A 14,212-nucleotide genomic window follows, 5' to 3' on the forward strand; every position below is an offset into this window, starting at 1 on the left:
AATGTAATTAGATGTAATTAAAATAGATTAAAAACTTTAGTAAGTTTTTGAAGAGTATTGAGTTTTATATACTACATCACATGAGTATTGAGAATTAGGAATATTGATCCGTAATAGAGTTTTTGGAGATCGATATCTGACAATACCCATTTCAGAAAACAAAGGAAAAAATATCTAAAATATAAGCAACATCATTAAAAATATCATAGAAAATAATCTATAAATCCATAAAAAAAATCTTCTACCAGAGAGAATATTACTAAAATCTTTATACATGATATATTCTACATATTACATAATTTATATCAGAAATAATTATTTTTATGAATTTATAAGCATGTAACATTATGCTGCAATATTCAAAATAATACTAAAGGATCATGCATTTTAGATTTATAATAAATCTGATTCTTTTGAATTCAGCTTTTGTTAATATTACATAATAAAACATCAAATTCAATAAATGTATTCAAAAATATGCAATTCAATTCAAATTTAAAATTGGTTTGGCTATTTTGTATCAAAAGCATGTATCCTTCACTATAATGAATTTAATATTAAACAAAAAAAGTTTTTAGGCCAGTTTCCTCAGGAATAAAATCAAAGGCTTTTTACTGATTAATAATTATAAACTATGGAAATATCTACTTAATTTAATTTAATAGCTGCTATTAATACTAAAATCATACTAAGAAAAATATTTATTTCATTTATTATTTTTAAAAACAATGAAAAAAATTCACATATTCAATAAATGTTATTGAATATAATCTTGAATATTCTCAATTCAAAGATTTTATTAATTAAAAGAAACTATGCTGTTATCTTCTGGTAAGAAAATATGATAAAAATGAATTTTTCATCAGCTAAAGTCTTTACTAAAATGATATATTTTTCCTAATAAAATTTATGAAGACAAAATTAAAAAAAATCTATTTGTAAAGAAATTAAAGATATGTCACTTTCTAAAATTTTAGACATCCTGAACTAATTGATAAGATATTAATTTACAATGGAAGAAGTTACTGTAGAATTAAAGTAGACAGATTTATAATAATAATTTTCTTAATTTTTAGAGTAAAAAATAATCATTTCATTATGACTGCAACAATAAACATTCATCAATTATGAATATTTATTGTTGGTTCAGTTTGAAAACAACTAACAAACATTTTTCCCATCCTGATGTCATAATGGAAACAAATTTTTATTTCAATTTCCTTTTAGAGTCTAAACCTCTTTTTTTTTTTTAAATCCTTAAAAAAAAAGAGGAAGTCAAGAAATAGTAAATTTCAAAGAGAAAGCTTTTTAAAATCAGCAAGGGAGAAAAATTATAAACTAAGATTAATTAATTTGCTTCAATCACACAAATTCATTAGAAAACAATAAATAAACTACAAAAATCTATGGTAACTTATACGTAAATAAGTGAAGTTAATTTTTTTAAAGGTATATTGAAATAGATTGAATTTTTTTTCAAACGAGATTATCTCAAATTCTTCAACATCAAAGATAAGTGTTTTTTGACATTAAAATAAATATACGAAATACATTTGAGTTTGGACATTAATGTTTTGAATAATATTTTTTTTTTAACCAACAAAGATTTTGAATCAATAAATTTAAAAAAACATACTCTTTAATTTTGTATCTCATCAAGATCAGACTGTTATGTCATGCCGATAGTTACATAATTTCAAACCAATACTATTGAGATAGTGGATGCTGTTTTTCATCTTTTTGTAAATGTTTCAAATAACATATGTGTTTAGATGTGTTTTGTGTAATTACTTTATAAAGTAACAAAATGAAAAATATTTTTAATTTTACAGGACAAGTTTGGAGAAACATTAGAAAGAAGTATTACAAGGTAAATATTATTCAGAAGGATGCGCTAAAAGCAATCAAAATAGCCTTGAAAAACATTGAAAAGTTAGAAAAATTTGATGCTTTTTACAAAATAGCATGACATAGTAATATCATGTCATCTCGAAAAAAGGAACAGGAAGCATAATACTATCATAGACCTTTCTAACAAAAAGTAACTATCTTACCCTCCTAAAGTCAATTCAATACCTTTTTAAAGTTAGATTTAGATAATTAAATTCTTAATTATATGTTGTCTATTATTTTGAAATATATCAAACAACATTAATTTTTAAAAAAAAGTACTGCAAAAATATAAATTATTATTTTTTTTTCTCTATGTTCACTTATCTGACATAAAATAAGTTACAGATAAAGTAATTATATTACAACAGTATAACATTTTCTGTAACAAAATCAATGTTTTGTTTCTTTTTTACATTTAAAATTATCATATATTCCTCAGTTTCATTGAAATATGGTGTAATCAAATTATAAGTAAATATCAAAGTACAAATACAAATTAAGAAGTGAATTCAAAAATTACAAGATGATTTTAAACATTATATATCACTCATTCTCTGCCCTTTTTACAGGTCCCAAAGAATTGAACAGACAATAGACGCAGGTGCAATATATATCTATTAACTATTTTAAATATATTATGATTTAAAATTTTCACTCATGAAAAAATAATGAATTAACATTCTTATTAGAAGTAATTATAAAGAAAATATTGTCAACATCGGATGAATATAACGGGGGAAAAAACTTTTATATCTGCAAGATACATTGTGGTCATTTAAGAATTAAAATTAATGCAATTAATGGAGGATAAATAATAGCAAGAATAATAATATATTTTGAAATATATCATATCAGATAAGAAAGTTGAAATTGGAAATATTTTAGATTAGCAAAAGTTTTACCAAATTTTCACTTATAGTTAGGAAGAAAAATTTATTAAACGAACCTAACCGAAAAATATTAAAATATTATTAAAATTTTGTGAATAATAGACAGTTAATAATAGCAAAAATAATGAATATACCTTAAAATATATTATATAAAGAATAAAAACAAGAAATTGGAAAAATTTTAGATTATCATAACTTTCACATTAAATTTCCAAAAAGCCAAGCAACATAAATGAAGCTACATCTACTTAAAGCTGCAATTCAACTACAATTAATATGTTTTAAAAATGAATCTGTTTAAACTTTTGTTGTTTATAGAAACTGAAATTAAGTTTTCAGTTAATAAAAGGTGTTTTACAGTACTCCAGGAGGATACAAAGTATACAGTATACCAAAGGAGTTTTACATACTACTTTTTTTCAATACTCTTTTTAGAAAATAAATACTCAAAAAATATCCATAAAAATTTCTTTAAAAGGTAAATTTTTATATGAAAATCCAATGCAAATACAAATGCATTCCAAAATTAATCATGGCTAATATTACTGTAATGATTGAATAGCTAATATTACAGTAAAATAATCTTTAATACACAAAAAAAAAATTACTCAAAAGGAAAAAAAAAAAAAAAAATCCCAAAAAGAATGTAACAGAAATTACTACTTTTACAAAAACAGGAAAATAATATTTCTACAAATTTATTAAATGGATACTTGAAAAAGTATATTCATAAAAAGACATATTTCGAAGGCTTTTTGTATCAAACCCCATTTAGGGATAAAAAGTGAATTTTTTTCTGAAATGATGACTGAAGTTATTATCATATACAAAATTCTGTGTCTGATGAAAGCCTGTTTCTCAGATACCACATTAAAACATCATTTCAATAATAAAGAAAGGAAACAATTTGGTTTCATGCTAATATGCTATATGAAAAATAAAATTTTATTTTTTGATAAAAATCATAGAAAAATGGAATATTTTAAATTATTTTCAGTAGTTCAAATAAAGTAGCACAAAGTGAATTTTCACAATTTAGCATATCAATGCAAAACTGATAAAATTTGCATGTTATGGTTGATGATTATTATGATTTTAATTGCGATTACGTATTTAATAATTTCGTCTTCAACAGCATTAAAGATTTGGGGGTTAAACTGAAAATAGTTAAGAAATATGATATTAAGAGAAAAGAGCACTTAAAAACACTTTTATAGAAAGAAGAGAGAAAAAGTGAAAAATATTATCTCTCCGTCATAATGAATTAAAGTGTTCTACAGCCAAAAAAGGTATACAACAATATATTATTTGATTTTCCCATTAGACTTTCTAAAAACAAATTATACAAAATTTATACTCAATTTTTATGATCAGTGATTTGTAAATTTGATATAAAACTATACCAATTAAAATATTCCAAGATGAACATTTATTTTTAAAATTCTGTAAATGTCTATTATGCAACCAATTTTAACTATATTCTCTAAAACACATAAAAACATAGACAGTGGAATATATTCACATTTTTGAAATTCAATATATACCAGGTGTCCCAAAATTGGCTGATGAATTTTGATAATCTGTATAGAAAGCACAGAAAATGATAGATATGTATTGTCTACACTTTACGTTTAGAAAATCATAGAATGTTATCCCATCAAATTGTATATTTAATTAACATTGTCTTCAATAAAGTGACACAGGAGGCGACATACAACAAAGGTAGTTAAAATGAAATACTTGAGATCTGGAATTTTTTTTCTTCAGCTGCATATGGGGGTTGAAAACATCACTGTTTAGAATTTTTTGCAACGGTCCTTGCAGCATTTTCATACCAGTTTTTATTTTTACTATTTTGTATAGTACTTTCAGTGGCAACGTTAATTAAATTTGCAATTTTGTATGAAAAAATTCCTGACTTTCCTAAGCATAAGGCAACAAACGATATATTTCTATTGGATTCTGTCTTTCTTTTTATTGATTTTCAAAACTAATGTCATTTTTGGGAAAACCTGGAATACATACATATAAGGATCAAAAGGGTCTGTAATAATAAAAATTCCTATATTGAAGCATCAAATAACCTCATTAAAAATTCAATTAATAACGAATTTCCCAGAAACTACTGTAATAACAACTTTTTGATTAAACAAAGTATGATTTGGGATTAATCCTTCACCTAAAATAAAAATAGAACTTTCCTTGCATATTAGATCACTCAATAGATGGCGCTGGGACCCTACAATTGTTTTTACCTTAAATGTGTTAGCTTGGAGGGGTTAAAAAGTGGGAATCACAATCGATAGCTTAACATTTCTTTGCCTGCTGCTGGTATGTGCTTTCCTTTTTTGTTTGCATTACTGGTTTGAGTGTTATTATATGGTATTTTTGTCATTATTGTTATTGTATTTTTGCTTATTAGTGGATGTATTCTTCTAATTTATTGTTTTATATTTTCCTTTCTATTAAAATGATATATCTCTTGGACCTAATTTCAGGGGATTTTCAGGTCACAAGGAATCATTATTAGACTGTTTAGTCTGCATTCCTTCACAGAAAAATCCTTTTTTTTTAATCTGCCTGAAGGTGAACCTTGAAAAAGTCTTCAGGCTGGATTTTTTTTTATTTGGTTTTCCTATTAACTTGATTTTTATTACTTTTGATTACTTGATTTAATTCATCTGTGTTTTAGAAGTAGCTGCATTTGCACTCTCTAAATACTATGATGTTTTTCCTGTTCTTTTTTTTGGTTTTAGTATGAATAAGAAATACTTTTAGTTGTAATTCTGAAAATATTTCGTTTTGTTTTCAAAATATTTCTTACTTTAGATTGGTTACTATGTATATACACACACAAACAAGAGCATTGCTCAGTAACATACAGTTCTAAATAAATGAGGAATGCAATAAATTACCTTTTCTATTTTCCTTTTACAGTGCTGTTTTCTGTTATTTGATTCTCCCACACATGTCACAACTCGTGCTGCACTTGTGCCAACAACAGGTACTTGTTCAGAATCGCTCTCCAAAGGAGGCGAATCAATGGAATCGTCCTCCTGATCATATGCACTATTTCCCACATCTTTCTTCACCCTTCGAGCAGCTATCTTCAACTTGAGAGGACCATTGGCAAAGTTGCTCTCCTTGACAATCGAGAATTCTCTCTCAGCTGTTGCAGAACTCTGGCTTGATTCCACCTCCGAGTCACTGGTACTGCTGTAGCTTTCATCACTGCTTGACTCGCTACAGCTCCTGGAGCGCCATTTCTTTGATAGATGCTTTTTAGTCGCCTGGAGTGTCCGCATCGTGGAGCCGTACTCCACACCACGCTGAGTCAAGAGGCTCTGCGCCATCTTCACACATTCCTACTCATTTCTAAGCAACTTCTTTGATGAGCTTCCTCACTTTAGCAACCATGCTGGAAGCCCCTGGAAGAAGAAAAATAAATTAAGATAACAATTTTCACTTCAAAAACTCTCATAATCAATATAATCTTACAAATATGAAAGTTAAAATAAATTTATAATACAGAATTATTCAAAATAATCACCCCAATTAGAAATGACTAATTTTTTTGTAGACTATAACTGGAAGAAAAATTTTATATGCAATGCAAAAGAATGTTTCAAGTTTTATTTGGTTATAAAACAAATCACTTTTACTACTATTTTTAGCCATGCAAACATAAGCAATATATCATTTTACATAAGACATTATGACGCATTTTAGCAATCATTAATTTGATAACCATTTACATGTGACTATCTAAAACTTTTGAAATTAATTACTTCTTACATCTCCGTCTCAGTGAGACACATCATAGATTCTGTTGTAATGTTTTTCTTTATTTTTATTTTAGCATGTAACAGATTTGAAACTTGAAATATGCATACTTCACATGATAATTAAATGGATGTCGCTTGTTGTATCAAGGGAAGTCGCAAAAAGGAATTAGTGTATACTCAATCAAAACTTTAAGCTTCATTTTTTATTGTGTTTATATTTTCCCTGCTTATCAAAGTTTACAAAGAAGTTAATATCATTTGAGATACAATCATTTTGTAATAACCGTGTATTTTGATTGTAAAATTTATCAAGATTTGTACAGCTTGCACAGTAACAAATAAAAATTCCATATTTATGGCACAGAATATATTTCAAAGTGAAATAAATCATTCAAAACACTATAAGGAAAATATCATGAAACCGATATTATACAAAATTTGCAAAGATTATTTAAATTAGTACTTGTACTGTGTGCAATTTAAACCTCCATAAAAACAAATAAAAAGACAAAAATTCTATCTTTATGGTGCAGAATATATTTTAAATCAAAATAATTCATTTAAAATACTGTAAAAAAAATAACATGAAAACAATTTTATATAAATAATGTATTTTCTGCTTCAGCTCCATACTTAAATCCCTTTTTAAAATTGAATCATAACTAATTCAATAGATTCAAATTAATTTAATTTCAAAAAGTTTAATGAGAAATTTAATGTGTTCAGTACACAGAGTAGCAATATTCAAATATCTCTATTCAATGTAAATTGTATTGTAAAGAAAAACAGTAGGAAAGGAGGAGAGGGATAGATGCATTCCAAAATATGGGATAATATAGAGAAATTATTTTGTAAAATATCATAATTTTTAGCAAACATTAATAAAGCTGATATTTAGATGTTTTTAGCAACTATTTAGAACTTCTGTATTATTTTATTACTTACAATTTTATATACACATCACAATAGTGATTTGTGCAGCAATGATTGAATTATGTTCATATTAGGGTGTGTTCAGTTGGTTCAAATTAACGAGTTTTTTCTAGCTGCTTTGTATCACTATTCATTTAATTTACCATGATTTGAATTAGATCTGTAAAAATTCTAGTCATTAAAATCGTAATCAAATTTTGCTCATAAAACCATTTAAAGATCTGAAATTTAAAAGTTTGTATAGGATAATACTTAATGAAAATAAATTAACATGCTTATTTAAAAATATGGTTAAAATAGTTTCAAACACTAAAAGCCAAAGTGTATTTTGTGCTTTTAAAAAATAGCTCTCATACTAATTACAGATAACAGTATAACAATTATAATGTTTCCCATTTTAAAAAATTTAAAACATTTAGAAAAAAGTATTCATAACAAAAAAAACAATCAATCTTCCTAAAAGCATAAAATAATAAACAAAATCCTTTTTTTAAATCACAATTGTTTACAAATGCCTATAAGAATTAGATGAAGAAAGAAAATTTAATCTACATAAGAGATATATGATACTTAAACTGCATCCAAATGAAATTTTAAAATAAATTATTATTCCAAAATAACATTTTTTAACACTTGACAATTCAAAACAATTTAATTGTATAAATCATAATATTATTACTTTTAAAATAAACTGAAAATATTTTAATGACTAATATAAAATGAAATATAATTTGCAGTCTTTGAAATGTAAAAAGTATTTTTTCGTAACTAAGTACAAAAAAATAATTAAGAAACATCTGACTGTCAGACATGTTTTATAAAATATAGTTATTAGTATTGTTGTTTTTAATAACAATTATACAACATAAATGAAAAATATTTAATGAATGATTTATGGTTTAATATATTAAATATAGTAAAAGGGATTCACTTGATTGTATCAATTTTAATAATATATTAAAAAAGGAATTTTACCACAACATTTAAAAACACTTATTTCCATTAAAAACATTACTTGGACAATAAAAGTACAAAAAGTGTAACACATGACATCAGCATTTTAACGTTAAAACTAATGTATTATTCAAGTTTTCAGTTTTTTTAAATGAACTAGTAAAATGAACTAGTTTTTATGAATTAGTAAATGCCCATACTAATTCATAAAATTTAGTTTTAAAAATGTACAAATTACCTAAAGAGAGTGGCATTAGCTACAATTATCCTTCATATAATTCTAAAAGTCACCACTTTCTTATTTCGCGTAATACTATTTAGTAGAATAATAATACATATGAACATGTGCTTAAACTATTTAATAAACATGCACAACATAAACAAAATGTTTAGTTGTTTATATAATCGTGTTTATTATACAAAACTTAATATGACAGAAAATGGAAATGAATTTTAACAAAAATTTCAGTGCAATAATTATATTTTAATCATATACATATGACTTTAAAGGGCAAAATTGTGTTCTTTCAAACTATAAGATTTGAAAATAAGGAATATTAATCCAAAATTCTGTCTGTAAATAGATTAAAGAAAACAGAAACCATAACTTTAATAATCATGGAAAATAAAAATTTTGTAATTTAAATAAGGTAAATAGTTTATTTTCCTAAAATATAAGTAATGCATTTGGGAAAAATCACATCTTAGTTGCTTATTAAGATGTACACTTTATACTTATTTGTTGCTTATTACATTATTTCAACTTAAGTTCATTTCAACCAAATAATCAACGATATATGCATTTCATATGTACTGTAATTAAGCATGGAATAAATAGAAAATATTATGTTTATGTAAAAAAAATTAAATAACAACTGCAGCTATAATATATCGTATTTATTATATTCGATATGCAAAATATATGAGCTTTTAATTGCAAATCATATTGAGGTAGCTTGAATATTCGGCATCTGTGATTTTTTTTCTCTTAAATATGCACATACTATTTCTATAAATGTATTTGAAATTTTTAAAAATCTGCTTTATATGAAATTAATACAAAAAAATTATTTTATACCACTGAAAAGAAGAGCTAATGCAAAAATGGGAACATTAAGTTTCAATAAAAAATATCAGTTACTCTACAGTAGAGGGTGCATTGGTTTACAAACACGCCGTTATAAGTTCACTGGCCAAGTTGTCATGTGAAGAATATGTATAAAATAACAGATGAAAAGTGATAAAACTTACACATCATGAATCCTTGAATTTTTATGATAATATTGCATTAATTTTATTAGTTTTTATTAAAATGTTTATTAATCGTGGGATTGAATTTCATAATAAAAACAACTGCACTACCAATCAACATGGCGGGAAACAGTTGATTTCCAATAAATACAAATGACATATTTGATAACAAACTTATAGCATAAGAAAATATATTCAAAAAATTATAACGGATTTTTCATGATGAAGTCACATGGTTTGTTACGGTATTGATTGATATATATTTTTTTCGTTTCTGCGGATATTCGATGTCCGAACTTAATACAAAATGGCGATTAATTAATATGCCACATAATTAATTGAGAAGGTGAAATGAAATACAAAGCATGTAGCAAGACATTCTTTTAAAGAAATATTTACTGCATAATTAAGAAACTGAAAACTTAACTGAGAGATAAAATATAAATACCTTTCCAACAAAATAACATGGACGCCTATAAAAAATTTAAATCTTGTGTTGATGCCAAAATCAAAACTAATCTCTGCTCCATGTGATCTGAAAACTATCTTTTACGTTAAAAAACAAAAACAGAACGAAAGGAAAAAGAACATAGTTATAAAAAAAAAGTTCAAAATATTCAAAACACAAGTGCAAGAAAATTTCAACCACCATTTCTTTTTCTTTTTCTTTTAACGAATTCTCTTCAAAAATAGAAAAAATGAAACAAAACTGAACAACAAATGAAGAAGAAAAAAATAACAAAAATAAATTCAAATGTTTTGAGTTGAAATATATTAATCTGTAAGCAAAAAGAAATATAAATTATAAACAACACAAAAGGAAAACATTTAGCCAAGTATATTTTTCATCAAGGTTTGGGGTTCAGCTACTAAACATAAAATATTCTTTTAATGATAAATACATTTCTAAAAGAAAATATCTTCTTTCAAAAATAATTCCAAGTTTCACAGAATTTGCAGTCATACTTAAAATACATTTTATTTTATTATATTATTCCATAGAAGATAATTTGATTTTTCTAGCAAAGTTGATTTATAGTTCATCAAATAAAGTTAATTATCGCAAGAACAGTATTTCTTTTTCAATCAGACAGAAAATAAACTACTTTCATTCATATGATACCATTAAAAATTTGAGAAACAATATTATTCATAAATCTTTTGCAAGTCAAGAACCTCTTGCTTTAAAATCCTAAGATGAATTTTAAATTGGATTTTCTGTTCTATTAATTTAATGACAAATCAAAGGTATATCAACATTATTGGATCATATAATGTCAGCGATTATTAATATTTTTGAATTATAATTAATGTTTTAAAAAAGTATTGGAAGAAATAAATGCCAGTTTCAATTAATATTTTTCTAATATCTTTCCCATTATTCTGCAATCGTTTACTAATTTATGTTATAATCGAATTTTATTCAATAACATCAGATATATTTCTTTGTAAAGAATAAAAATGGCAAAATTAAAACTTTTCAAGACTTAAAACAATTAAAGCTTTTCAAGGCTTAAAACAAAGTCGGAAAGGGTAATTAAAATACCATAAAAATTAAAATGCATATTAATTAATTTCAGAAAAAGTATCAGGTTATTTTATTAATAATTTTGAACAGCTGGCACAGTAGAGAGTCAATGATAATTTTTTTTTTCTTCAAACCGTTTTCTATTTTTAAAAAATTAAATAGGGATACACAATTGACAACTTTATGATAAGAAAAATTTATACGTTTATCATCAATACGTACTCACATATTCAAATGAATTGTACTTTATAAAAGTTTATTGCTTTTTTTGATTAACAAAATGTTATTTAAATAAAGAAAAAAATAACAATATCTCCGTAACTGGCATTTTAAACAACAGTAAATCTTTAGCACGCATATTAATAAATTGAAAAATGAAAATAAATGTAATCATATACCTTTTTTTCTAAGAAAAGTTGATTTTCGGACTTCACTGAATGCTTTATCGACATCAAGCAGTCGACAATAATAATTGAGCGCATCAAAATTGTGTGCTCAACTATTATTATTAGCAGATCAATCAATCTTTCCTGGACCAAGGTACATTGTACATTTGTATTTTTTTTTTTTTTAATCAATTTTAATTTTGGGAAATTCCTTTCTGTCACTAGTAATATTCAAAATATATGTAAATAAAATTAAAATTATGTAAGCAATATAATTCGAACTCTATTTTCCTCGACATATAGAGGATATCGATTGTTGAAGTGTTTTCGATAATCAAGCTTTTATTTTTTCCCCCTGGAATTCTGTATTTAAAAAAAAAAAAAAATCAGCAATACATCCAGAATTATTGTGGGTAAAAGGGTAAAATATTTTCCTAATATTAAGCATTCTTCGAGAAATATTTCTTGAAATCTACGTACCATCAAAATCTTTTTTTTAAATGGAAACAAGTATTTGTATGCATCATCCATAATTCCAATAGTTTATGATTGAGAAATAAAAAAATTAACTTTCAGTTTTGTTGTAAATTGTTAAAAGGCTTATCCTTTTGCTCGTGTATGTTTTCTTTCGTTCGCTTTTTGTTCAAAACTGCTGATGCAATAAAGTCTGTAGCAACTTCTGTCATATAAATCAACATTGTTTGAAATTATTATCATATCGAATACGCACAAAGAATTTTTTAATGTTATTTATGTTACATTGCACATGTCAACGCTTTTATTTGCAAGTTCTTTATTCTCTCATTTGCTTCAAACAACACTTTTTGTCACAAAATTAAAATTTAGAAGAATTTAAATTTTAGAATTTTTAAAGAATTCCATAACTTTTTTTTTTTTTTTTAATTCTATAATGAGACTCGGCTAATTCGGAGCTCAGGGAATCGCCATAAAAATTCGATTCCTACCGATGTTCTAATAATGAAAAATTCCATTTAAAAACAGTTTCAGCGAAAGAAAACACAATGTTAAAAATGCCAGTAAGGATTTAATTTTTTATATTTGCCAGTATTAACAAATAATGCACAATAATAAATAATATTTATCAAATAAATAACCAGTAAGTAATTTTAATTAATGAAATAATTATCAATGATAAGATTTTTATAATTTTATTTAATGGATAATATTCAGCATTTTGAAACAGCAGTAATAATAATAATTTTTTTTTAAAATATGCAGCCAGATGCACGATGCCGTATAAAATGAAAGAGAAATGGCGGTTTACATAGGGGCAGATTTACTAACAAAAACCGTCAAAAATAAAGACTTTTTATTTTTTTTAATTCAAAGTTTGATTTCGTATAAGCCAAAATAGATTTAAATTGTAAATGAAATTTTAAGTTACTAGGAAAAAAATCTAATTGCACTTGAATTCGAATGAAAAACAGGTTTCGCTAGATTTTTAATACAAGTTTCCAAATTCTTTACATTTAATTTCTTCAATTCGACTTTTTTGTCGTATTTCAAAGACTGCAATAAGAATAAAAATTAACTGCCCCTTTTCAGAAATTTTCATTAATAAGGCTAGATGGAAAAATAGGTATACAACGTTGTATTCCATTTGTAATATCACAATTCACTATTAATTCAATAAATGATATCAGTTTTCATTCTTTTAATAATTTACAATTGGCATTACTACAGCTAACTACGAATTCGAGTATTAAGGAAATTTCTTGCTTTATCTGCGATATAAAATTTTCTTTCGATACATATATTTTTTTAAAAAAAATTATAAGTAAAAAGTATAATAAGTAATGACAGAACTGAAATTTAACAAATATTTGACTAATCAAAAATTTATAAAAAAGTTTCATAAAACATATTATTATTACATGATTTTAGTTTCATAAGTAGAAACATGCAGAATTAAAAAAAATATTTAAAAATACAATTTAAGAGGATTTTTTTAAAAATTATTAAACTTTATCGAATATATTTTTTCCGAAGTATATTTTGTTTTTGGTACTGTAAAAATTAAAATTGGTGATTCCTAATTCTTTTTACTTTAAACCTGAAAAAGACATTACAGTACGCATTTCACATATTTATTATTTTTACTGAATTAATAGAAATAATTCAATAATCAAATATTCGAATCATTGCAGTAACAGCAAATAAACAACAACAAAAAAAGTTGATTAAAACCCTTATTGAAATTCCGAATAAAAAACAAATGTAATTTATCTTGAAACATTGAATATGATATTAATATTCAGAATATGTTATCCTTTTTTTAACGTTATCATTTCAATGAGAAAGAATAGAGAGATATTTTAAACATTTTATTTCTTTATGGTCGAATCAGTACTGGTAATGTTAATAACCCACAGAAGAATATTATCTTTCAGTAGTGTTTAAAAATCGTTTGCCCACTTGATGTTTTCTTTTTAATTAAAAAAAAAGTACCAGGTGTTAAAAGGATATCGTGTTTTATAAAATTTTGCATTAAAGTATCTATTTTCAATATGCCATTTAGGTTTGTTTGTTTTTTTCAATCTTTTTACTCCTCGTATAATCTTTGAAAAATTC

General features: G+C 24.7%; 1 protein-coding gene across 2 annotated transcripts in view; it reads right to left on the bottom strand.

The window, feature by feature from the left end:
• LOC129957081 (histone-lysine N-methyltransferase ash1-like) overlaps window positions 1-10,231 on the bottom strand; it is a 64,304-nt gene extending 54,073 nt beyond the window's left edge. The window contains exons 1-2 of one of the 2 annotated variants that reach the window (XM_056069219.1): window positions 10,155-10,231; window positions 5,699-6,211 (exon numbers count right to left, since the gene is read on the bottom strand). In XM_056069219.1, coding sequence (XP_055925194.1) covers window positions 5,699-6,136 — 438 coding nt within the window. In that variant the 5' untranslated portion in view covers window positions 6,137-6,211; window positions 10,155-10,231. Of the gene's footprint in view, window positions 1-5,698; window positions 6,212-9,706; window positions 9,824-10,154 lie in introns of those variants that run through there. The other variant, XM_056069220.1, reaches the window with a different exon arrangement.
• Window positions 10,232-14,212: the final 3,981 nt, after the last annotated feature.

This window comes from Argiope bruennichi, chromosome 11 (genome assembly GCF_947563725.1).
Source record: "Argiope bruennichi chromosome 11, qqArgBrue1.1, whole genome shotgun sequence".
Classification (NCBI taxonomy): domain Eukaryota; kingdom Metazoa; phylum Arthropoda; class Arachnida; order Araneae; family Araneidae; genus Argiope; species Argiope bruennichi.